The following is a 27,025-nucleotide window of genomic DNA, read 5'->3' as shown; positions in this document are numbered from 1 at the left end:
CCATCAATATCCTGTTTGGCTGTTGTCGCTTCCGCTTACGCGAAAGCTATACATCAAACCTTCGACTAAACAAAATCATCGCTGAAGTCGCAACCTCTATTTCGTACTGTTGTGCCCAGCGCGGGCGTGCGACTAGCTGGTTTGGAGGTGACAGCGTTGTGAATGACCGAGGGTCCTCTACGTCTGTTCTCACCGTCCAGGAGCGATAACTGACTCACGCTGCTATCTGGTGTTCACGAGGTGTTTGTCGCGCTGGAAACGGAGTGTCTCTGTAAGTTTGTATCCCTGGTGATGTTTGTGCCTGGACAGCACTATATAAGTGGTGCTCTTCAGGCACAATCTTCCTCAGCCTACTCAAGCTCAACTGATGAGGGGTTAATTCCCCGAAACACTGTGTATTGAGCAGGGAGTGGTGCTTTCTTGCAGGTTTGCCGATTCGAAGGTTCGATGGACGTCTCGTGTTCTCTGGATGGCAGTCGTGAGTCAGTCAAGTGTCAAGTTGTCGGCGGAGTAGCGCGAGCTCCAGTGTGGGAGCAAACCCATTCCTAAATAATAATGGAAACAAATAAAAGAAACGAGAGAGCTTGGAAGCTCAGGGCCCTACGCTATGCTTTGTTGCTTAGCTCATCGTGCATGTTGTTAGAACTGATGGAAATGTTTCCTGGGACTGGCGCTGACTCTGCCGATCACGGGCGTTCTGGAGTCGACGGGATGTCTGTCCTGACGTTTCCTGGGACCGGCGCTGACTCTGCCGATCACGGGCGTTCTGGAGTCGACGGGATCTCTCTTCCGACGTTTCCTGTGACCGGCGCTGACTCGCCCGTTCACTCTTATTTTGGAGACGACTGGATCTCTCTTCCAAAGTATGTTTTTGCTGACACATCCTATCACCTATTCGGCAACTAACGTCCATTTTAATTGCATTTCCTCCTCGTCAACCTATTTCTTTCCAGAAAGTTTCCCTATACATCAGGGAGTCGTATACATAATACGACGAATATTGCCGTCAGCTGTTTGTGGCCAGCTGTGTTTGATGGTACGATACGGTACAGGACAGATACAGGATAGCGCCAGGCGTGACACAAACAAACAAACAAATACCAAATGAAAGAGCTTGGAAGCTCAGGCCCTACGCTATGCTTTGTTGCCTAGCTCATCCCGCATGTTGTTAGAACTGATGGAATTGTTTTTTTCTACATTAGCTACAACATTGTATTGCAAAAACGTTTCAATGAGTTACTGAAGTAACGTCTTCTGCATAGCTACGGGACCGGCGCTGACTCTGCCGATCACAGGCGTTCTGGAGTCCACGGGATGCCTGTCCTGACGTTTCCTGGGACCGGCGCTGTCTCTCCCGTTCACGCTTATTTTGGAGTCGACGGGATGTCTGTCCTGACGTTTCCTGGGACCGGCGCTGACTCTGCAGATCACGGGCGTTCTGGAGTCGACGGGATCTCTCTTCCGACGTTTCCTGTGACCGGCGCTGAATCACCCGTTCACGCTTATTTTGGAGACGACGGGATCTCTCTTACAAAGTATATTTTTGCTGACGCATCCTATCACCTATTCGGCAACTAACGCCCATTCTAATTTCATTTCCTCCTCGTCTCCCTATTTCTTCCCAAATCTCCCTCTACATCAGGGAGTCGTATACATAATACGACGAATATTGTGGCCAGCTGTTTGTGGCCAGCTGTGTTTGATGGTACGGTACGGGACAGATACGGGAGCCAGCACATATTGTGGCCAGCTGTTATGTACAATCCTGTAGAGCTTTTGTAGTCACAGATACGGGACAGATACGGGATAGCTCCAGGCGTGACACAAACACACAAACAAACAAATACCAAATTGAAGCTGTGTGGACCCTGGCTAGCGCCAGACGTTACTGAAGTAACGTCTTCTGCATAGCTACGGGAATAAACTTTCTCTTTGGCCCAACTTTGTTGTGGTCTGGGTGGCCATTGTAGCCTTCATGGTCGACTCGCGTAAAACACTACAATTGGTGACCCCTGACACTGCGTTGAGCCGGAGTTATTGCCTTTTTGGATGGCATGGAGAAGGCCCATCGCGCCTTCGACCTCCGGAGCCCACACTGAGCAGGCGTCCAAGCCCACAACCTCACCGGCCCACCGTCCGCCGATCCACAAATCAGCCGATCTACCACAACCACGATCGCCCAGCCCACAGCCGCCTTTGACAAGATCAAGATCTGTCCTCCTCTGTCCTCGTTTGGCCCCAACTTCGTTGCAGTCTGGTTGGCCATTGCACCTGTCATGGTCAACGTAAAACACTATATTTGGTGATCCCTGATACTGTGCTGGGCAGGAGTTATTGACTTTCTGGATGCATGGAGCAGGCCCATCGTGCCTTCCACCCCCACGGCCAACACTGAGCAGGCGCCCAAGCCCACAACCTCACTGGTCCACCATCTGCCTATCCGCAAATCTAACGATCTGCCACAACAACGATCTCCCAGCTCGCAGCCGCCTATGACAAGATCAAAATCCGTCCTCCTCTGTCAGCCGTACGTTTCCCTTGTTCTTTTCCCTACTTTCTTTCTCTAAGCTGACTCGGACACATTCTTCCACCTCTGTCACGCATGTTTCCTCGTTCCCTTTTCTGCATTTTGTCTACCTTGTTTCGAACCTTGTGTCCACTTGTCATACACAACGGTATTCCACATTCAGTGTATCGTTTTGTTCTATTTGTACAGTTCCTTTCCTGTCTTTCCGCTTTGTACGCCTCGCTCACTCTTTCTTTTCCTTTCCAAGATCTTTTCCGTTTGGCGTTCTTCGGCAACTGTTCTCGGCTTCATCTCTGGTGGAGGTGTAATGTAGTGTCTTCGTACATGTGTTTTGTGGGGGTAATACGACACCGTCTACAACCTTGACGACCTAGGCAAAAAATCATCGCAATGTTCTCCTATTTTTTTTAAGACATAACATGGGGTCCGAACCCGCACTATCGCCCTGCATTCATTTCCCCGATACACTTCGCATACAATATACATATTCTTCCAAGTTGCTTCACGTTAAGGTCTTGCCTTTGAAAGCCCAATTTGAAAACGTAACAAGCTGTCTTTGATGGTATGGTGTGTGACATGTACGGGATAGTACCATTCTCTCTCACACCTCACATTTGCAACAGCAAAACCACAGTGCAGGGTCGGCTGCGGACAGCCACATTAAAAGACAAAAAGACGTTAAGACGCATCCTCAACTCTACCTGGTCCTGCGAGGAGGTTTCAGCTGTCTCCCGGGCAGCTTCAGCACGACGACCTCTCGGCATGATTGCAAAATAAGTTACCAAAAAAAAAGAAAACTTTTCAGCTGTGCAACAAAACAGACTGCACCCTTGACAAGCAAGACAAAAAGACTGCGGACAGCCACATTGCCTTGTTTCAAGGGGAAAACAGGATTGCTAGAATTGAGGCAAAATGATACAGCAACAGTTACTGCAGAATGACCACCCAGATAGAAAATAAACAACTATAACTTATGACCATGGTTGAGAAACAGGGGGCACCAGGTTCAAGTCCTGCTTGGAAGCGGAAGGAATTTTCCTAGCCGTGCTGCGACCCACAGTTAATTGGGAACTCGTGGCCTGGCACGAGGGTAACATGGATGCAGCTAATGGGATTTCGGTCTTTGACCACTTGGTGGTGGGTCTGATCTACTCACCCCCCACCGTTTAGGCGCTGCATCTGCGCCTTGATCCTAGAGGGTGGTGGCGTTCCCACGGCGGATGCGGAAAACTCGGCTTCCAGCCAAGTCTCACGCGAACCGTGAAATTTTAATTAATTTAATGGTGTACTAGCTGTGCTAGTACTTGTTAGCAACAATCCGAACTAGCGCGCACACTGCACTGCATTGCTTTTTACTGCATTCAAGACTGACGTCATGCGCTTTGTTTTGCTGCGTAATCACAAATGGCACCAGCCCATTTTGCGGAAAAGAAAAACAAATCTTGCTTGCCCTGTTGTGCTCTTCCAGACAACGGATCGTGCTTCAGCAGTGTTTCTTTTCCTTTCGTAGCTTTGCTGCCAGCCCGAGTGTCACCTCGACACTGTATCTCTTCAGTATGTCTGACCTAACTGTCGACACTGTCAAGGCAATGCCTTGCCAAGACCTCCGCGGCGAGCCTTCTCAGCGCGGCTTGAATCCGAAAGGAAACTTAGTAAAAGTATTTTACAGGACCGTTTGCTGGCACAACTAGCCCTTGGTAGTGAGATCTGCTCCGGCCAGGAGAACCAGCAACATGACAGTGCAGACACGGCTCGCGAGCCCAGAAGCCCGACGTGCACCAATGCGTCCTCCGCCAGCTCAGGTGACGCGGGCTCAACGGATCTCTGCGCTCCCGCACGGGACGAGGTGTAGTCGGCTTTGTCGGCCGCCATTTTATTATTATTGGAGAGCATTGTGCCGCTCCTCACCCAAGGCCAAGGCAATGCGGCTGCTGCCGCCACTACGCCAGGCCAAGCTCCTGTAACCCACCCGATCAGCCACCTGCACCAGCTGTGCCCAAGGCTGTGCAAGAACGTATCTTGCGAGGGGAGTTCGTAGATTTTTCAAGTTTGTTGCCTGAAATTCTTGCACACTTCCGGCCCAACATTCCGGCTGGTGCACAGCCCGAATAACCAGATAACGATAGCCAGCTAAATATCGTTGAGTCGGATGACGCGAAGCAGGTGAGGCATGGACCACATGCATGTCTGTTATCACGGCTGCTGCCCTACACCGCACTGCTGAACTGATTGCGTACCAGCAGTTGATCCTGACTGCTAACCGCCAGTTCTTCCCAAGCGCGTGGCTAGAGTACGACCGCCAGCTGCGGATGCTCGTGGCCCAGTAACCAGGCACGAAGAGGTTGGACACCATCGACGTGAACCTATGGCAGATAGCTGTCACAGGCCATGCACACCCAAAATGCGCTCAATGTAAGACGGTCCATCCAGGGGCGGTTTGTGTCCTTTTCGTCCCCAAGCCAGCAGCAGTTACCTCCAGTGGTCGCAACCATACCAGCGACGGCCAAGAAATCTGCCGCAACTTCAATGGAGGTCGCTGTTCTTCGTCGTCGTGCCGCTTCTCCCACACCTGTAGCCAGTGTGGCAAGGACCACCCATGCATCATGTGCAACCAGCAGCAGCGCGGAGCCAATCGGCCACCCCGCCGCTCCTAGCAGAATGGCTACTGAATCGCTTGACTCGATACGTAGCTTCTTTCCTATACACTCTGCAGACACCACACTGCTAGCTGACCACTTTGCCCGCCTGTTACGTAACCACTCAGATCAATCATGTGTTGCGTATGTTCTCCATGGCCTGCGCCGTGGCTTTACTCTTGGATCTGCCGGCCAACACGACATTTGGGTTTTCTCTAATAATCTACCCTTGGCTTTCACTCACTCGGCATTTATAGCCGAGCAATTAGCTGCTTCCTGCACCCGCAGCGAGACCACAGGCCCATTTCCGTCACCTCCATTTCAGTTCATGCGCCGCTCTGGTATTGGTGCCATCCCCAAAAAGAACGGCAAGCGGCGAATGATCCACCATCTGTCTAGTCCGGAAGGCACCGGCACAAACGACAGCATTCCTGCCGAGCCGCTCTCTCTGCACTACGCGAGCATTGACAACGCGATCAACATCACCATGTCATGCCCACAGCCTGTGTATTTGTCCAAGCTCGATGTACGCAGTGCATTTCGGCAGACCCCAGTCCGCCGTCAGGACTTCGCTGGGAAGGCTCCTACTACTACGAGCGCTTTCTGCCTTTCGGCCTCCGCTCCAGCCCAGCCGTCTTTGACTCAGTAGCCACAGCAGTCAACTGGATCATGCAGCACGAGTTTGCCATAGATCACCGACTTCATCACCTCGATGACTTTCTCGATATCTCCACTGGTTTGGCTGCAGCCAACCAGCAACTCACCATCCCCCTCCGGGCATTCACGTATCTCGGCACTCCTCTTTGCTCCATTCCAGCTCGAAGGGCCGTCACCATCATTGACTTTCCTTGGTATTGTCCTAGACTGCGAGCGCCACGAAGCTCGGCTACCAGAGAACAAGCTGTCCGAGATCCGTGCGCCACTCATGGCTACTATCAGCGAGCGCAGCATCGGCCAGCGTCAACTCGAGTCCCTCCTGGGGAAGCTCACTTTTGCTGCCCGAGTCATCGTTCCTGGACACACATTCATGCGTGAACTATGATCAGCGTGCCCTGAACTGTATCTGTGTATGCGAGTGCGGTGCATAAAGCACACCTTGAGAATGGGTTTGCCGGCCCCTTAGTAGATGCGTGGCTTCTGAAGAGGGTCTTGAAGGGCATCCAGCGATGCCATGGTACAGCTGTACTCACCCCTCGCCTTCCTATAACTACGCCAATCCTACGACTGCCTGACGGATGCACGCCGGAAAAGTAGTATCCTGAATGGCCATGACACGCTGCTCTACCAAGCCGCAATGCTGCTTCTTTGGATTTCTTCGATGTGCTGAATTCACTAATGGCATCACACGGGGCTGTACTAGCTCCCCTGGTGACGGACGCCTGCAACTCTTCCTGCTTTCATCCAAGACGGACCCATTCGGTTAAGGCGTTACTAGTGACATTGGCCCGTCTGTACCGCCGTACTGCCCGGTCCATGCCATTGTTAGCTACCCATTTGTCACTCGTCGCGAGGGACCGGAGCAACTCTTGTTCGTACTCTCGAACAGACAGCAGCTGGCCAGGCAGTCATTCACAGTAATAGTATGGTCCCTTGTCGCTGCGGCCGGTGTACCATCCCAGTCGAACTACTCCGGGCATTCGGTCCACATTGGTGCAGCCACCACCGCTGCTATGGTTAGTGCCCCCGACTCCTTCTTCCGAGCAGCAGGTCAGTGGAAAGAGCGATGCGTGTCTATGCTACATCCGGACTACAACAAGCGCTAAGCGCCAGCTATCGTCCCGGCTTGCTGCCGTGCCATGGATGCCATGATCCCCAACTCGGGTGAGTAATGGGCTACTGAACTCTAGCTGTGCAATGCTTGCCTGTGCTGACATTAATTGACCCTTGCTGTGCGTCAATAGTGCTTAGCTAACGGAGTGCTGGTTTCATGGGTCCACTCTCACAACTGGTGTTATCTAGCTATTCGCTGCGGCTCTGCCTTGCGCTATATTACATCCATTTAGCATTGCAGCTCTACGTTGAGCTAACAGCAGCTCTACTTTGAGCTAACAGCAGCTCTACTTTGAGCTAACAGCAGCTCTACTTTGAGCTAACAGCAGCTCTACTTTGAGCTAACCGCAGCTCTACTTTGAGCTAACAGCAGCTCTACTTTGAGCTAACAGCAGCTCTACTTTGAGCTAACCGCAGCTCTACTTTGAGCTAACAGCAGCTCTACTTTGAGCTAACAGCAGCTCTACCTTGAGCTAACAGCAGCTCTACTTTGAGCTAACCGCAGCTCTACTTTGAGCTAGCAGCAGCTCTACTTTGAGCTAACCGCAGCTCTACTTTGAGCTAACAGCAGCTCTACTTTGAGCTAACAGCAGCTCTACCTTGAGCTTCAAACCAGTTGTTTCGAAACCAGCACTCCTCAATCCAAAGATGCCTCTTTGTTGACTTGTTTGTGTGAGGGATGGGGCTAATGGTGTACTAGCTGTGCTAGTACTTGTTAGCAACAATCCGAACTAGCGCGCACACTGCACTGCATTGCTTTTTACTGCATTCAAGACTGACGTCATGCGCTTTGTTTTGCTGCGTAATCACAAATGGCACCAGCCCATTTTGCGGAAAAGAAAAACAAATCTTGCTTGCCCTGTTGTGCTCTTCCAGACAACGGATCGTGCTTCAGCAGTGTTTCTTTTCCCACCATCCCTCCCTATCCAACTTATTCACACCATCATAATTATCGTACCCACTAATCGGGTCCACTCTCACAACTGGTGTTATCTAGCTATTCGCTGCGGCTCTGCCTTGCGCTATATTACATCCATTTAGCATTGCAGCTCTACGTTGAGCTAACAGCAGCTCTACTTTGAGCTAACAGCAGCTCTACTTTGAGCTAACAGCAGCTCTACTTTGAGCTGACAGCAGCTCTACTTTGAGCTAACCGCAGCTCTACTTTGAGCTAACAGCAGCTCTACTTTGAGCTAACAGCAGCTCTACTTTGAGCTAACCGCAGCTCTACTTTGAGCTAACAGCAGCTCTACTTTGAGCTAACAGCAGCTCTACCTTGAGCTAACAGCAGCTCTACTTTGAGCTAACCGCAGCTCTACTTTGAGCTAGCAGCAGCTCTACTTTGAGCTAACCGCAGCTCTACTTTGAGCTAACAGCAGCTCTACTTTGAGCTAACAGCAGCTCTACCTTGAGCTAACAGCAGCTCTGCTCTGAGCTAACACCAGCTCTACTTTGAGCTTCAAACCAGTTGTTTCGAAACCAGCACTCCTCAATCCAAAGATGCCTCTTTGTTGACTTGTTTGTGTGAGGGATGGGGCTAACTTATAAAATCAGCAGTGCAGAAAGATACAGCAAGGAAACCACAACATTCAGAGCAACAATATTATACAGAGGGCGGGTGGGTGGGGCCCTTGACAAGCAAGACAAAAAGAAGGGCAATCTTTCACAGCGCTCGCTCAACAACGATTACGTCACTACAGTGACGTCAACCTGCACCGCGTGCCACAACAAAAAATTATACCGGTAAGCAAAAAACAAGCTTTGCAAATATTTTAAGTTCGAGAGAACAGTGCTTCTCGTTTCTTTCGAATACTCAGCCAACGAGAAGCGTACACGGCATGCCGACGTCGTCAGGCACAAACAAACAAAAAACAAACAAACTACGGAATTAAAGCTGTGTGGACCCTGGCTAGCGCCAGACGTTACTGAAGTTACGTCTTTTGCATAGCTACGGGAATAATATACAGTCAGATAGTGCGTCAACAAATCACAAAGCTGACAGGGATATTGAGACCTTCGACGACCTCACAACTAGTTTCAGAACATCTACGAAGCGCAAACCAACAACCTGCCAACTTGGAAGGCTCAGGTGCGGAATGTTCCGATGAGGGGGAGGGATGCGACACGAAGATGTGCACGAGCTATGTCCCTCGGCAACAAAGAATGTCGAACGTTACGGGATGATGATGACGAGACTAGTTAGACCATTGGACAAACCGGTCTAACTACAACTCGAAACGCAAGGCAACAGACCACCCAACTTGGGAGGCTCAAAGTAATAACTAGTACAAGTAAGGAATAGGTCATTTTCTCTTTCCGTAAAAGTTGTTTGCTATCTATTTTCCTCTTGGTCATGTTGGTGCATATGTAGATGTAAAGATGCTCTATTCTGCAACGCTGGTGTTGTCTATCCTGTTTTGTCAAATGTCCATGTGGATATTATATAAGTTTACCTCCCCATATGGAAGTAATTTGAATAGTCTTCCTGCTCGTGACAGGCTTCGCGGCAGTTTGTTCTTACTTCCATTGTGTGCGTTGGACCAGCGGTCACTTTGGGTCCGAAAATTAATGTTTTTTTTGGGCCAATTTTGAGGTTCCAATGAGCCGCTGAGGTGTGCAATAAATCCTTTTTCATGGTTGTTACAGACGTAAAAAGGAAACCTACCGGGGAGCATTTAGCTAAAGTTGGGGAGATCAGAGTCGACTAGCCCACCTTTTCTGGTTTTCCCAGACATTGTCTAAGTACGCACACATACCGTACGCACGCAATTAGAGCCCTCTCTTGAATGGTGCCCTATCTCGAATAGTGCCCCAGTCTCTAACAGTCAGTGAAATAATAAAGCTCTCTCTCTCTTGAATAGCGCCCCCCCCCCCCCCCCCCGGCTTGTAACTTGGGCCAAGCGCATGTGCAAGTTTGGTGTTCTTTAGGTAATGTTCTTGTCCATGTCATTGAGCTGGTGGTTTCAGGGTCAAAATCGCAGTTCTTGTTGCCCTTTCTGTTGAGTCGGGGTAGTTTACAGTAAATTTTAGGCTCCGTTTATCTTTGGCTTCTTTGTTTTTATGCGGGATGATGTAAATGTACCAGCATTGAGAAAATAGTGCCCTCTCTTGAATACTGCTCTCTCTTGAATAGTGCCCCAATTTGTGATGGACAATGGAAAATAGTGTCCCAGGGGCACTAATCGCGCAAGTACGATACGTGTAAGAGGACAGTATACTAGGCTAAATACTGTGCTTTGATAGCTTCCAGGTGCTTGCTACAAAATGCAATTCCACTTAGCGAGACAGCTACTAGTATTTGCCAACGTGTATTTGCCAAATCTGTATTTGCTGGATGAGATGGCAGTTGTGGAATACGGGTAGCAAAGAGAATCAATAGAGAGGCGTTTGAGCTCGTTCCTATCACTCTGCAAAACACTGAACACTGGTTTCATATCAATTTTAAGAACAATTCGGATTTACTATCATCGGGTTAATGTGCAAGGCAGGGAAAGGGAAAGCTATATGCACATCCCGCTGTACAGAGCAGGACGCATGTGCCAGTGTGTTGTGCATGTCAATGTGCTGTGGTTCCTACTTGAATTTGGTGTCACACAAAGTGATATATATAATGTATAGCTGATGATCACTTAGTGAGTGAAACTCGAAGTTAAAACACTTTCTCTGTCCTCTTATTGTTTGAACCAGGCCTCTCGGTATTCAGCACTCTCTTCGACAGCCTGGAACCTCTCTGTTATACTGTATAGCACCGTGTGCACCAGCTCAAATGCCTTCCTTTTAAAAGAGAATGCAAGCAGTCTCCCCTTACTTCTGCATGAGAATGGAGTTGACGGCTTTATAATAATTTGATCCATGCACACGTATGCAATTCCTGTGCTATCCTCGGACTCACCGTAACCATGGCTGTAGCTTCATTCACCATCAGCAGTCGGCAGCATTCAAGCGTACACCGTGGTGCTCTGGCCGCAGTGGATTGATTGGTAGCGTCAAACATTCAGACCAGGTGTCGATTGACTGATTGTCCGAATTGCAGCATGATTGTTGACGACGAACACGACGCCCATGTTTGATGATTTTCATCATAATTGACTGCAAATGACAACACTTGACTGAGCCAGGTAGCCGGCCAAGGATGTCCTTCCGATTTTCGACATTGATAAGTTCGAGGGTTGAGAGATACTTACATAGGTCATGAAACTCAGCATCTACGGGTATGTTACTAGAACACTGCTGAAGAGTTGCGACAGCTGAATCAGCTTCTTCAATAAGGTCCTGGATTGGTTCCCTCTTCAAATACTCATCTTGGTAGGCGGAGAGTGCTGCATCAACTTCATTCTCTGTATCTTTATCAAGGGTCCGTTGCAATTTGGCATCTATGCCCATGATCGGTATGCCACTTGTCAGTCGCTCCTCCAGGACTTGGTACAGGTGAAAAATGTAGCACAATTTCACAGGCACGGCTTGACAAAAGTTATCAAAACTCTCTGGCACTGTGAATGCAGTCATGTGCTTCTTTGTGAAATCCTCCAAGTTGCAGTTCAAGTCAGCCCTGGCTCCAGCATTTTCGACAACATTGGAAATATTGACGAGGTGCTCTATCAGCTCAAGTGACTCCTTGTAGTGGCGTTGTTGGTCAAGTGCTTGGAAGACTCTTTCCAAAAGATCTGCATTAAACCGTTCTTTAAAGCCAGCATGATCCAGAACAAAAGCTGATAGAGGCATAACCTGAAGAATACGTTGCACTATAGGTGCATCTGTCAGGCTGAAGACGAATGGCTTGAATGGTTGCTCCAGGTCTAACAACTTTGCTTTTGTCACAAACTGTTGAATAAAGCAACTTTGAATTGCCTCTAGATCAAAGTCAATTTCGCCATCATCAGACGAAGACGTGTGCATTCTAGCAATATGCAACATTTCTTCTTCGTCAAAAATCATCAATCCATCACCTCTGGTGGTCAACGAAATGGGCTGACTAAACTCTCCCGTCATTAGATCATGGTGGTAGGTATCTGCGGTTGTGCTTTTAATTTTCCAATTCTGACATTTCTGTACAAATTCTTCTTGCTTCTTGAGGATGGAAATAAGTACATCTCCCAAGGCCCCATGGCTATCACCTCCATCATCAATGACATAGCGCAGTGCAGTGTGGCCACCGTGCTCCTCGCCTTCATTGCGGTCATCAAGGAAGTTGTTTTCTTCGGACATGCCTCGGGGCACAATGGGCACAATTTCGTTTTCTCTCTGGCAAACACCAATGTCTACTCGCCCATCATTTTCATCACAGAACCTGTTGAAAGCACGTACTCCCTCGACATAGGCACCTTTCAGCATGACGGAGTCTTCGTAAGACAGGTTGGCACAGTTGCGAAAGCAGAGACTGTGCAGAGTGATGTACTTCTGTTCAACTTCAGTTCGGGTAAGCTTATTGGACAAACACTGATGAATCGCTGCATAAAGTTGAAACATGTCCTTCACAAGGTGTAGGAACTTCCAGGCCTTTGTATTACTCAAAATGGCTTTCAAAACTGGAAACTTCTTGTCTGCTGCATCATCTTTGGAAGCTGCAGAAAGCAAATTCCTCAATGTTATATCACCGTGGTTGCGATGCCATGAGCGAAGTTCAGATACAATGGAATCACTGGCACTAGCAGCTCTGCGTGTATCATCAAGAATACGCAACACCTTCTCGAAAGCCTCATCATGGGCAAGTTTCTCGGCAGCAGCACGATAACGTCTGTGTTTGTAAGTTGAACGATAGGGAAGTGGAGAGGCTGATAAGTATTGACCCAGGATGCGCTCGAGTGACATCAGCACTGCAATGCAATACTGCCGATGTGAGAATTCATACTGAACATTCATCTTCATGCTTTTCAGTGGAGATATCACTCTGCAAGCACAAAACTCCAACGCTCTTTCCATAAATGTGACATAACGTTGTTGTTCTGGATTTATGATGTATGAACTCAGAAGCAAATCGTACATGCCTTCAGCTTTCTCTGGATAGAGGAGTCCCAGAAGCAAAAAGGACGAGAATGTAATGATCGTGTTGATATAATTGCTCGCAATGCTGAAGCAGCATCCACCTGGAGTGACCTCTGGCTTGCCTTCATTGTCAAAAACAAGACAACAGTCCACGTTGTATGGACACAGCTTTTCCTTCTGGCCTCGATGAGTACCAAACAGATAAGTTCCTTCCAGTGTGGCTGGATCAAAGAGGTAGTTGGCATAGTGAAATGTTTCATTGCCGATGCCAAGAAAAATCGCAAGAGTATTCATCATCAGGTGACGCAATTCATCGCCAGCAGTAGAAGTCTCAGAATACCTGCTTTCTGGAAACATGTGTTTGATGGAGTCTGTTGCCACATGAGGACCTTCTTGAAGAAACTTGAGACTGCGAGTCAGACGATCACTGCCTGTCAGTGTTTCACGCACTTCACGCAGTGCATCCATGTGACCAGCTTCATAGCAGGATTTGTACACTTTCAGGAATACAAACATATCAGCACAGTTCTTGGGAAGCAGGCCAGCTACCAGTGGTGGTGCACCTTCAGATGTCTGACTACGGTACCACTGGGCAATTTCTTGCAACCCGTCTTTGGCAGTAATACTCCTGTCAAAGAGGCCACTGAAGTTTTGGTATGACCGGTGTAGTTCAGCTAGATATTCATTTCCGGGTGGCAGTACTGGGCAGGTGAATTTAAGTTCCACTTCCACAGCTTCTTCACCAAGTTCCTTGATGCAATATGTGCGGAGGGCTATATTGACTTTGCTCACCACAGCCATTGTCTGCACATTGCCGCACATCTTGGACACGAGAAACTTCTGCCAGAATGTATTTCCGCCATCACAATATTGGGATGATAGGTCATCAATGACACGCGCTATGTCTTCTGGGTTTGCACTTTCCTCAATACTCTCGGCCACACGCTCGAATGCTATCCGTAACCTTATGGCGAGGTTGATTACAAGCAGAATAACAAGAGGTGACTGTCGTTGGCGTTCATTCAGCTGTGACGCACGATTGACATACTCTTGAATAGGTAACCTCATTGACTTGTCTGACCTGTATACAAAGTTGTAGTAGGCATGGACCATGGGTTGATCGAAGAATTCACAGATTGCCTCCGGAAGCAGGTCGAGATCACATCGTGCTGACTTTGGAAAGTCCCGTGGCAGATAGAGTGTATCAAGTGGGTTGTCAGCTGATTTGCAATATGCCCTGACCTGTTTGCAGCCATGATGTTTCACAAGCAGGCGGTGGACACACTCTCCAAGAGATGTCTTGAAACCATTGCCTTGCTCCATGTGAGACATTGCAAGGCCAAATAGATTCACGGATTCCAACAGTGAAAGCTTAGGCAGTGACGATGGATGCTGAGGACCAGTGTTGTTGATTACTTGAAACAGGAATCTGAGTTTCTCGTCATTCTTGGAAATTGATGGATGCAGTGAATTCAACATCAGTATCAACAGTTGAAGAAATGTAGATTGGATGGCCTGGAGTGAGCATTTGCTTGAAGTTTGCAGTGCCAGAATGAACTCTTTGGTGCTCTTAAGGATATCAAATTGATCACCATGAAACAGCCGCAGAGCAGTTTCAAGAACACCTCTGATGACATTTGGATTGCAAGAGATCTGTCTGTTGTGCAAAATCACATACACTTCATCCATCAAGTTGAGTTTGCAGGAGTTCTGCTTGCAAATATCATGTATGATGTACTGAGACCTATCTTCCTGGTGCGCCTTTCCCTGTTGTTCTCGCCTTGGACTCCAAAAGAGTTGTACATAACGGAAGCTCTGACGCCATTTTTGAATCTCACTCATTGAAACTGACGGATCCTGAATTGTTTCAATTCGAAGCAATGAGTCCCACAAGTGCTCGAACAATCTTAGTGCAAACGTCTCAAGGTACTCCTTGCCTGAGAGTTTCGCCTCTTCATGAGTGGAAAGCGTAGTGACACTGGAGTTTCCACACCATGGTGCCAGTTGCATCATTGCACGTTTGCCATAAAGAAGCAACATGATTTCAAGCCTTGAGTCAGCGCACTCCAAATACATATGTGCAAAAGGCACAATGCCACACTCAGACTGGCAAGGCACTTGAGATAGAACAGATTGTCTTTTCAACCGTAAGTACTTGACTGCTTCAAGCACCTCCTGGGGATCATAATCTCCGGACCAGTTGCATTTCTCTCCCACCAGCTGTTGCAAGTACAAGTCGATGAAGTTTTCAAAGTCCAGGAGCCCTTTGGTGACCGGGTCAGATGATAGCTTCTTGTGGAGTTCGAAATAAGCTGTGGGATCTACAATCTTGAGCTTCTGAATCTGTTGTTCAATGCGCCTTTTAACGAGGCCATAAAATGGCAGTCTAGCTGGTGCATACACACTCATGTTGAGGTTCTTCTTGGTCCTATATTGTTCCTCATCCTGCTCACTCATCTTTGGAATGAGATGAAGCAGTTTGGCCATCAGTTCACCAGAGAAGCCAAGGTTGACAATTCGGACAATTGTTCCGTTCTTACACAAGTACTGCAGGAGATGCCTCATGATAGCATCCAGCTTTGGGTTCATGTGCAGCTCCACCAAGTGAGAAAAGGAGACGAAGGTGTCCCAATCAGCTACACGGGTAGCAAGGTCTTCCATCAATGTTAGTGTTCTATCCTGGCCAAAGTACTCAGCAAGAAGCAGCCCAGCGTGCTGCAGTACCTCTGGATACGTATCAAGTATACAGGAAACAGCGACATGTAGCTGCTTGGGCAAGGCGTCGGGACTATACAAAGGAGAAAAATCTGATGGTATATCATTCCGATTCTGATGTGCCATGTTGGACGCTGAATTCTGAACTATTCCTGAACCGGGGCCATTTGATATCTGGTGACAGAACCGCTCCACCAATGTTTCTTTCTGTCTAAAAACTCCATCTTGCAACATCCTTTGCATTCCAACATCTTCGACATGAACCTTGTTGCCACCAGCGCCTTGTCCATCGTAGACTTTTGAGAGAGCTCTGAGGTTTACCAAAAGCATGTCGCCAGCATCTGGGAGATCAAAATACATTGTTTCCCAGTCATTGAGGAAGAATGTTGGTATGCGGCACACCCTAGACTCCAAAAAGAGCTGACTGTAGAGTACCATGAAGAAACACTTGCGTCTGCCTTTGCGGCGAATTTCCATATCCCACCAATCCATCAACCATTTCAGGTAACTTACAAGTCGAAATCCGCCTGATGCTTGCGAAACATCAACCAAAATTAACGCACAGGTCATCTGATCACTAGCAGCAAATTCACCAAAGAATTTGTTTGCATCAACTTCCTTCCTGAAGGCATTAGAATCTGCCACAGCAATGGATCCTGTCGCTTCCTTGAAAGCATTGTTCCCTTCAGTAAGCTGGGTGATAGCTGAAGAATACTTCAAGAACGCCGCAAATTTATTGCAGCGTATCAACAACTGGTGTCCGTCTGTGGTAGCTGGTACACCTCGGGCAACTTCAGTAACTGTTCCACGGAACTCAAAGTGCCTCAAAGTGTCAAAGTAGATGTTATAGTACAGGCCATGTTCTCTGATTCTTTTGAACAGCAAGATAAAGTGCTCAGGTGGCATTAGCTGGAGAAGACGAGAGCAAATTGCTCGAACTGATCGCTGCACCAGGGGGTGGCCAGGGACAATACTATCCAATTGCTGCATAAGAATAGTGCAGAATTTCAGTTTACAGTGACGTCGACTATTCGAACACGAGGAATCGAAGCAGCTCAGCAACATGGAAGACAAGCCGTTGATCTTATCCAAGCCAAGAAAATTGTGTCTCGCCATGATGGTAACAAATTCCTTGCATTTGGCTTCAACGTGAGACCAAAGGCACTTGTCCTCGGGGGATAACCACGTCGATAACTCACAAAGAGCCTCTTCTGGAGATATACGAAACTTTGCAAATCGGCTCAGAAGTGGTGTTGCAGTATGTGCGAGGTCAGATTCCTTCAACACAGCAATACACTGGAACTGGGGATTGACTGGGCAAGCATAGGCATTTTGACCAAGTACCAAGTTCACATAATGTTTGTCCTGTATTGGCTTGAAGCTGAGATTCAGTAGCTCATACAGGCTGCCATACACCCGGTCTGCACCCACAAGAACGACTGTTTTGGCCCGGTCCAGTGAACGTCGGATTCGAGCAACAACCTCTGCAGCATAGAGCTCATCTTGATCACCTTGGAATGTGCTCATATGAATAACTTCACAGTCCTCGGGTGAGAGAATGTTTAGTTGAAACATTACATCCACAGAAGAGAAGTTGTCAGTGGGATCGATTATCATTCTGAACCGAGAGGCAAGGTCATGACCAGTTGAGTACACAGAAGTGGAATCCTTGACAGTTGCCAAATGATCTTGAATGGACAGAAGGGTTTGGATAGGTCCTCTTGGCTTTGGAGCATTAAGACCTTGGAGTGATTCTGGGAAACCAACATCAGCCATGAACCTTAAAAAGGTGTTGACAATTTCTTCAAATATTTTTGCTTCACAGCCTCCAAAGTTCTCTTCCAGTACCTGAATAAAGTGAGTGACGTCAATTTTGATTGGCAGATCAGATCTTGATTGATAACGCAGCAAGCTTCGAAGCATGAATATGAAGTCTCTGTGGTGAAACAATGTTGACATTTTTACACCTTCAATAGTTTTGGAAGTTAACTCCTGATACCCTTCACATATTGCCAGAAGGTACTGTCGCTCAGCAAGTGTTGTGCTATGCTGCTTGCTTCTGCCTGACTCATTCAGCATCTCGCTTCTTGTGGCTTCTCTTCCAAGTCGCTGGTCGTCTCCTTTCATTAGACAACCAAGAGCAAGGGTAAACAGGTCACATAACGTAGCTGGAGAACGGTAGACCGTGGCCATCCGATTGGCATTTGCAGGATCAAATCGGCGATTCGACAACGCAACAAATGATACTTTCATCTCGTCCAAGTACCGGTGCAACACTTTCAAAGCCATGTCACCATCACTCGGCAGTCCTGCTTCATCAAGGATTACAACGCATCGGGTTGTCTGGTTGAACATCTTAACTCCAGTAGCAATGTTGAGCTCAATAACACTTTTCTGAAGGTCATGGGCACCAACAGCATCATGTCGTTTCTGGCGAGCAATTGCGTTTTCAAAACACTGGCTGATTTCTTCTGCCTTTGACTGAGCTGAGCCTTGGTAGAGAAATGGGTCAATAGCACTGAATTGACGGCAGAACAGCTTTGGGGAATAGACTCCACGGAGGTTTTCCTTGACAATCATCCAGCTGAGGGTCTTTGATGTGCCTGGCTGGCCAATGATTCCAAGAGGAATTCCAGTCTGCACACATGCAACAGTGCACAAGATATTCTCCTTCAGTGCATCAGTTAGAGCTACTTTTTCGTCCATTCTGAAATATTCGCGGGTGATAATGGCATCCATGAAACTGTTGATGATCCACTGAAATGATGTTAAGGTGTCAGTGCTGCTGCTGATAGGTCCACATTTAGGACATCCTTCGTAGTCACCTTGGTGAAACATGGCGGGGTCAGAGAGATGGATGTAGTGAGCAAAGTCCTCGCGGCTGGCTCTTGCAGATTTATTAGCTAGCACAAGCCTGAAGTAGTACACAACAGCGATGGACAGAAATACACACTTCCTGAGATCCTCGTTGGTGCCGGACTCCACAAACCTGCCAGCGCGCTCTGCACTCTGGATAGCGTTGCTATTTACAATCCAAAAGAATGGGATGAGAATAAACACCCGCTGTACATCTCTCTGACTGACAGAATTGATACCGACAAACTGTCGACAGTACGTGTGTGCTCTCGTCATGATCAGTGTAAACTCGCGCAGCACTGTTGTTGGGATATTGGCTCGGGATGACGTGATCAGAGTCCGTTGAAGTTTTATTCTTCCATGAATGAACTCCTCAAGCTGTGCACCATCAGAAAGTCCTTTGTAGATCCACTTCATTTCGTCCAGGACTTTTGGCAATGGTTTAACATTGTACTCCACCCTGTGTACTTCATCATCCAGACCTGTAGATTGAATGGGATACTGTGTTGGTGGTGGATTGATAGCACACGTGAAGAAAATATTGTCTTCCAGGCGTTCACCATCCAACATGTGATCTACAATGACTTCCTTCAACATACCTAGATGCTCAGACGTGTTGACCTCATCAAATAATACAACAACCGTACATTGAGAGCAGCGCTTTGCAAGAGCGCATGCTTGGCCAATGAATTGTAGGATGTCTTGCCGACTGGTTCCAGGGTCCAGAAGCTTGTTCAAGAACAAAGATTCATAGTCAGCATCGAGTACCTTCCGTAGCATGTGTTTGAATTGGCTGGCTGTTGGAGCAGTAATTGTCATCAAGGTGTTGAACTCCTCGTCCATTGGCTCCAGGGGCGTCTTTTCCTGACAAGACTGAAGGTAGTGTTTGAAATCCTTAATGAATTGGCTGCCAACTGTGTTCCAGCACGACTGCGAGGAGATGTCAATTACTAGGCGTTCCAAAACCATCTCAAGGTCATCCTCGGTAGCATCGTCATTGGCAAGCAACGTAGCTTTTGGCACGACATCCCGCTGATCTAAATGGCCAACATTAGGAAATGAGCTTCGAAACCAAAGCTTAAAATCAGCAGTGAGGTGCTCATCAAGCCGGGTGATCCATTCCTGTATCCAACGGCTTGCTCTCTTCTTAGAAGATGAGTTTGCGTATTCTGGACTGTAGAGACTTCTGCACATTGAGAGTTTTGTGTACATTTGGAGGAGAAATGTTTTACCAACACCAGTTTCACCAACCATTATCAAAGGCAATTTTGCTCGTTGTCTCTCATCAACTAGAAGAAGTTTGTAGGTATAATCCCAAGTAAGAACAAAGTTCTCTTGTTCCAGCCGGCGTTGTATCACACGAATGCCCTCCTTAGTAGGCGGCAATCCGAAATTCCACTCCAGGCATTCTAGACATGATAGTTCAGATCTTTCGACATCAACAGCTTTTTTCAGATCATCTCCTGATGAATAGCCGAGATGTTTTGCCCAAGCATCAGGAGATTCGCATAAAGCTCGCCAGGATAGTAGCGTGGGCTCCACTGGGACTGCATTCGACCCCTTCCTAAAGAGCTTCAACAACCAGCTGCGATTGGGTTCATTTCGATGACCATCAAAAAACTTCAGCACCAAGCCTTCCAACGGGTGCGGTAGATGCCGAGCATTTGGTGGTTTTGCAGCAAAGAAGCTAATGCATGTTGGATCCCTGAACAGGAGAGGTATTGAACATTGCTGCCATGAGCAAACAAACTCTCGTGTGCAAAGGTAGTTTGCCTCTGTGATAAACTGCTCAAACAGCAGTAAAAAGCAGTTGGCCATGCTGGATGCTTGCGCCGCCTTGAACACTTCATTGTCAAACAACTGAATCCTATCCCGAAGATATCTCATGAATGCCACTTCTTGGATTCGTGACCACTTGTCTTGATCATGGTTGGTTTTGCTGAGCAATAAGGCCAGTAAGTTTTGAAACTTGTCCTTGTATTGCAGCTCAAGAGAACAATCTTGACTTGGGTCGATCTTTGACATGACGCTGTCCACTTCCTTTTGGCAATGGTGGGTATAGTGGAGAACTACAGATGCTATCCTTTCCAAATCTGAAGAGCTTATCACAGCAGAAGCAGGCGATTGCCCATTGATCTGAAATTGATGAATTTTTGAATCAACAAAACATTCATCACTTGCGATGCAAACGATGGGGAACTCTTCGTGAGCATTTTTCTGAAGGACTTCTTCACTTGTAAATGTATCCTCGCTTGGAAGCTCAATGTAGAACTCCCATTGCAAATCTGCAGGTAACAGGAATGATCTGCTTTGCAGTGTAACTCTCAAACTCTGACAGAGCAATAGCTCAAAGAAGATTTGGTTGACGTCATGTTTGTTGGCTTGGTGTGAGATGCTGAAGTGGACCTTGGAGTGAGTAGTAAGTGAAGAAAGCTTCGCTGTCAACTCTCCAGACTCGGACTCACTTGCTATACATATCACATGGTCCTCACCGATTTTCTCCTTAATGAAGTGTGATTTTCCACATCCAGATGCTCCGAGGACTGCCTTGCACACCGGAAACATTCTGCCTCCTTCCACTCTCAACCGGTTCAAGGCACGTTTCAAGGTGTTCACATCAAATGTTAAGTTAATGTTGGGATAAATCGATACATGCTCGTTTGGCCAGCACTTGCAAGAGCGTTCTTGTACGCAGATGTAATGGACGGTTGAAGAGTTGGAGTAGTCCGAGTGCATAGCGCGGAGCTTTTTCTGTAGCTGCAGTAACTTCAGCCGGCAATCATAGCTGAGAAGATCAACACCCACCAGGATGTAATTCAGGTTGAAGGCATATATTCGGTCAAAGAAGATGATTACTTCCTCCACAGCTGTATGCCTATAGCACATTAGGAGCTGAGAGCTGCTAGGAACACTCTTGTAGACAGTCAAGGAAATGGCAGCTGCCACACAGATTGCTTGTGTCAAATTGCAACCATCCGGAGCGCAGCAGACAATTTGCTTGCCATGAGTGTGGCCAGGACAGTTCACTGGACGTGTTAACGCCTTTTGGAGAGTATGCGTCAGTAGTTCAACCGCATCAGTGAAATTTGCAATGCTGCACTTGGAAGTTGATATCTGGTCCTCGATATTTGCAATTCCATCGACAGAGATAAAATTCTCCAGAAGCCTCAATTGGTTCTTGAAACTCAAATCTGCGAAGGTTCGATGTCGCGGTAATTCTTGCCGCTTTCCACGCAGGCCAGTGATCGATTTTCCATGTGCACGAAGTTGCTCAGGCAGAAGGCAATTAACCATGTCGAATATTTCCATATTGCTCAAGAATGCCAGAACTTTGCAAGATTGGCGGCATGTTTGTAGCACACTTTCCCATTCTGCTTTGATCTGGCGAAGCACTTGGACCTCCGTGCAAAGTCGATCTTCCTCTAGTTGATAGTTCCATTTACTTTGTTGAAAAAGTGGATGACCCAGTGAATTGAGTTCACGGAAGCACTGGACAAGCTCCAAGGCATAGTCGAGCTTCCTTGAGAACCTTCTGGAAGTCTCAGCAATGGGTCGAACGTTGCTGTGTTTACCTTGACACACGTCATCACAACTCAGGTACCGGAGATTTACTTGAAACTCATGAAGAGTAGTGTTGCTGATATGTGCTTGTAATCCAAGTTTTCCATCGTGACCAATACCATCTACTTGCTCCACTATTTCATAGGTTAAGCACTTAGTAGCGTCTCTCTGAAGATAAACGAAAAGCTCTGCTCCAGCATTGAGCTTCTGAACCTTTTTTTCAAAAGACTCCATCATGCCTTCTGTTGCTGTGCCGAATAGAGTAGCGACCCGCTCAAAGTCTGCATTGTAGTTAATGAGGTGACCAGCATTCACCTGAGATGTTGACATTTCCTCCAAAACTTTCTTTAATGAAGTACCCTTCATCTCTTTGTCATGCCACGGTGTTAGCATTGGAGAAAGGGCACGGTGGGCATCCAATGTGGCTTGTATGATTCCAGTGTCAGCAGGAGCATCTATCTGTCTGTTCAATATCTCGTATTTCTCCAAAAAGTCACGCTGTCCCAACGGTGAGAAGAAATCCTCGTGGCGGAAGTAGTCAATGATCTTGCTACAATTTCCCTGGCTGATCTCTTTGAATAAATCAAAGTGACATTTGTCAAGCTGGGATAGCAGCTCAACTAGATCCTTGTGAGTGCTTGCCAGGTCTTTGATGCTCGAGTCTTCGTTAATGTTGTATCGGATGTTCTGAAGGTAGTCAAAGTCGCTGTCTCCTTCATGAATCACTCTGCCATCAGTATCATCCTGAATAGAATTGATGGCATGAACAATGTCGGCTTCTTTCTCTGAAGATATCCAGTTGAGTATATCAAGGGTCTGCTCAATGTCAATGTCTGACATGTGCTGCTGGTAGGACTGAAAGTTGGTAAGAATACCAAGTTCTGTTGAAGTGGAGGTCAACATACTTGAAAACGGTTGGAATTCTCCATACGGAATAGTTCCTCGCAGGATACTCTGAAAGAAACGGTGAGCCTTCTGTATCTCTGTGCGTATTACACGAGGCCATTCCATCCCAACAGGAAAAGGTCCGTGAACCCTTCTGTCGGTCTGCTTCTGGAACAAAGAGCTGGATGAGAAGTGCAGAATGAATTTGAACACTGTGACTGGACAGTCGGATGAGATTTCCACATCAAGGTGTTCAGTGATCTTATGCGTTATTGCTAGTCTAAGACCTTCCAGCTCTCTTAGAGTAGGTTTGGGGCTTCCAAGTACCTTGTCGACTTCAGAAAGAAGTGAACCAGAGGGTGGCACACTGTGGTTGTGAAGCCAGGCCAGAACAGGTCTAGTTGTCTGAAGATATTCCGTGACATCGTCAAAGCCACGTAGGTCGCCAACTGTATCAAGGCCCAGTTTTTCAAAAAGATACTGTAAGTTGCTCCAGGCTCTTTCGTACACTGTATGCCCATCCTTTGTGAACTCCAAGCGTTGGATAGATCGGTTGAGGCCTGAGATTGTTTCAAGCGTTGACGAAATTACAGGAACGAGCCCATGAAACCAGGTGCAATCCTCTTTCAATCTCAGTGCAGTGTGGCCAGCAAGAATCATGCCAGAAAGAGTGGGATGAAGGTGAAACGGAGTAAGCACATTTTCGTTCTGGAATGCGCTGAGGATTGCTTCAAACACCATGGATTCAATAACTGGTTTGGAATTTCTATCGGGGCTGCTTATGCTTGAACATAAAGTTTCTGCATTGCTGATCCTGCTGCTCCCAGTACCTTGAAGCATCTTGATTGTCTGGGTTTGAATGCGTTGGCAATAGGCTCTCCAGAAAATGCCGGCACCGGAGTTCAGACTGATGTCCTTCCCGCTTTCAGACATCTGTTGCATACATCTGATGATTTCGCTGCTCAGCTTGTCCACTCCCTGCAAGTTATACTCAGGTAATGTAAATGAACAACCAGTTGGAGCAGATTGAAGTGTGTCATCAAGCTTCATCCACATAACTGAGCACGTTGAGATAGATTTGGCCAATGGTTTACATTTCCAGTCACAACATTGACCCCAAATCATCAAAATGGCTGGAATGTTCTCAAAGACATTGTCCAGATTGTTTTTGTGATTGAAATGATGGCTAGCTGTGTAGTTGTCAAGTAAGTGTGCAACAGAATCCGCTGAGTTGTTGGTTGGTTCAAGGCACAATTTCGATTTCAACACGGAGGTAACTGCAGGATAAGCACAGCTGTACTGTGGAAATTCTCGAATCGCCGTAGACAACTCATCGAGAGGTGGATGCAAGTGTCGCGTGATACACATGTCGACAAAAGCATCACCAATCAGTGCCATGGCTCTCAACTGACTTTCCTGACTGGACTTGGGCGGACCATGACTTGAGGTGAACTTGCGCAATTCAGCATCCACGCCACGAGCAGCATTCAAGAATGTGCTGTGAACCATTTTGTCCAATATCTGTTTGGCCATTGTAGTTGTGATGAGCTTTGGAGCTAATCTCAGAATCAAAGCAAGTACGGACAGATCCTGGCTACTTCGTTCAATGAAGAAGTAAAGTAACGGAGTCATCCAAGTGCAGTCCTCGCCAGAAAAGAACGAGAGAAACAGTCTCCACGTAATTTCCATGGTCTTCTCATTCAAGCCCTTTCCAGATCTTGGACACAGTTTCTCCAAAAGTGAGAGAAGGATGGATGGCTTTAGCGCTGAGGTGATTTGCTCTGGAAATGATGTACGCATACAGTAATCCAGTGCATCCAGGAAACAGGAAATGTCCGTGTTCGGGTCAGTCAAGTGGAAAAGTCGAAAATATTTCTCCCAGCCATGCAGATCAGGTGTACTTTGTTGAAGATCAAGCCACCAGTCAATTGCAATGACCCACAGAAGCAAATGTGAGCTTCTAAGATCACATTTAGTGGCCAAATGTCGGATAACATTATCACAGAGTCTTCTTGAAGTTGCATGTTGCCATTGGATAAGCTCAGATGCGAATTCTGTTGGCGTTGATATATTTCCCAACATGTCCTCCAGAAAATGTGCTTGTGTCATTTGCTTGTAAACAACAAAATTAAACTTTGCCAGGAGGTTCAACCACTCGGCTCCAGTGGGATGTTGTATTCTTGCCAGGACACCATCAATAAATGCCAGTGATAACATTGTTCCAATTGGTGAACCACCCTGCTGGCTCAAGAATTGTGTGACAATGTGACAGAACAATTCATCGTTGAAACTGTGCATCTTGGAAGTGATTTCTGTCATTTTGGTCAACTTCATTGGAGCCTTGTTCTTGCTGACATCATCCATGTACCATGTCAGTTGGCTTGATAACTCTTTCCAACAGTAGAATCCGAAGCTCCAATTCTTCTTAGCCTGCAAAAAAGGGGAAAGCAAAAGAAAACCTTCTGTAACTCTAGAAGAATGTAAGCAGCAGCATTTGGTCGCAGAAATTCTGTGCACATTGACTACACCACCACCAAATCAACTTTCTCTGATGAGGTCTCAGAGACCGAAACAGCCCTCAGAAGGAATTATACTTCAGTGCTCCAAAGGAACCACTTGTTGTTATGGGAAGTGTGTGTGGCAGGCCAGAGGGCACAACGGCGGGGGTGGTGTTGTTGTCAATGTACGCATACTTCTGTCACTTTCATAAAAAGCACCTAAGGCTTCCTGGCCAGAACAAGGATGAACCACAAGAGTGCTGCTCCTAATTCAGTGTTGATAGAGCCCATAATGATTGCATTGCCAAAAAGTGCAACCTGTTTCAGCTTTTTATTCGACATTATCAAATTATCACCACAGCAGCAACATTCGTTTCCATAACCAAGGGATTTATTAATCATGAGTGTACTACGTCCGCCATCCCTGCATCAATATAATTGTCCCTTACTTTCAAATAGTTAATTACGACTTATTTATTGTGTACACAACGGACCTACGGCCCACGAGCAAGCAAACATTGCAGCAATGATTTACATTTATAGTAGATAGTGCAGGCGCAAGAATTGTTGTGGTGTTTACTCAGCCTTGCTCTCCGGCAAGGTTGTAGCGACTCCACTTTCGAGAACTGCCCATGATTCAATAGATTCTTGCGAACCCTTAATTCCCTCTTTTGCAGCCTGCATCACATGATTAACCCTTTGGAGTCCATGGTTCGATTTCGAACCATGGGCATTTTGTAGGCATGTGGGCGCAGTCAAACTTTCGGTTCTCGGCCAAATCCTGACCAAATTCAACAATCGAAGGGTCTAGATGGTAAAGAAAACTCTCAGCTATCGCCTCGAACAGGTCCAAAGTCTCTGAGATGAAGTTTGAGTGAGCGGCGAGCGATCAAACAGTTCGAAATTTCTGCGCAGCGTGCTGCGAGTCAGCAGTGCGTGAAAAATGGGATTTTCCCAGCTTAATGACAGGCGGCACGTGCCAGGACCGGCGCGGCGCGAAGTCACGGCAAGGTAAGCTTCTACTCGAAAAAATTTGAACAGTTCCGAGCTAGATTCAGTGAAATGGCTACAGGAGACCGATTTCGTCTTAGATCTGGAGCTGGACTCGCGTTTGGGGCACGTTGTGGCGGACAATGAATAGTTCGCTTGGCGAGTTTGGGCTCATTGTATTTCTCTCATCAAGAGCTTTCCAACAAGCCCAAGATCTTCAAAATTGGTGAAGTAGAACCAAAGTTATGTTGGAAATGGTGTGCGCATTTTCGTGACTGCCACAAATTCTGCGGAAGCAAAAAAGTTACGGACTCCAAAGGGTTAAAGCATGATGGTCGAGTTTTTTACCGGCAGACAGTGAGCGACAATGGGCACAACCCATCCTGTTGTAATTATTGTAATAGTTGCCACCAGGTGTTCCAGCTGCTGCTTGTTGTAGCTTTTCACCAAGCTTTGTGAAACACAAAAGGGTTGTGTCAATGCCGTTTCCTCCTCCCCCCACCCACCCCCGGCCCCGCCACACGACAAAGCACAGATCATCTGTTAGCTTCTCACAAGTAGTTCTCACAATAATAAACTAATTACTTGGGGCGCAGGAGGAGAAA

The 27,025-nt window shown here is 47.1% G+C and overlaps 1 protein-coding gene across 1 annotated transcript in view; it reads right to left on the bottom strand.

Annotated features, from left to right (window-relative positions):
* The window catches only part of LOC135808288 (uncharacterized), a 98,993-nt gene that overhangs the window by 9,339 nt on the left and 62,629 nt on the right, over positions 1-27,025 (bottom strand). The window contains exon 12 of the mRNA XM_065321456.1: positions 10,826-25,362. Coding sequence (XP_065177528.1) covers positions 10,855-25,362 — 14,508 coding nt within the window. The 3' untranslated portion in view covers positions 10,826-10,854. The remainder of the gene's footprint in view (positions 1-10,825; positions 25,363-27,025) is intronic.

This window comes from Sycon ciliatum, chromosome 2 (assembly GCF_964019385.1).
Source record: "Sycon ciliatum chromosome 2, ocSycCili1.1, whole genome shotgun sequence".
In the NCBI taxonomy this organism is placed as follows: Eukaryota; Metazoa; Porifera; class Calcarea; order Leucosolenida; family Sycettidae; genus Sycon; species Sycon ciliatum.
This window is presented reverse-complemented; position numbering and strand designations above follow the sequence as displayed.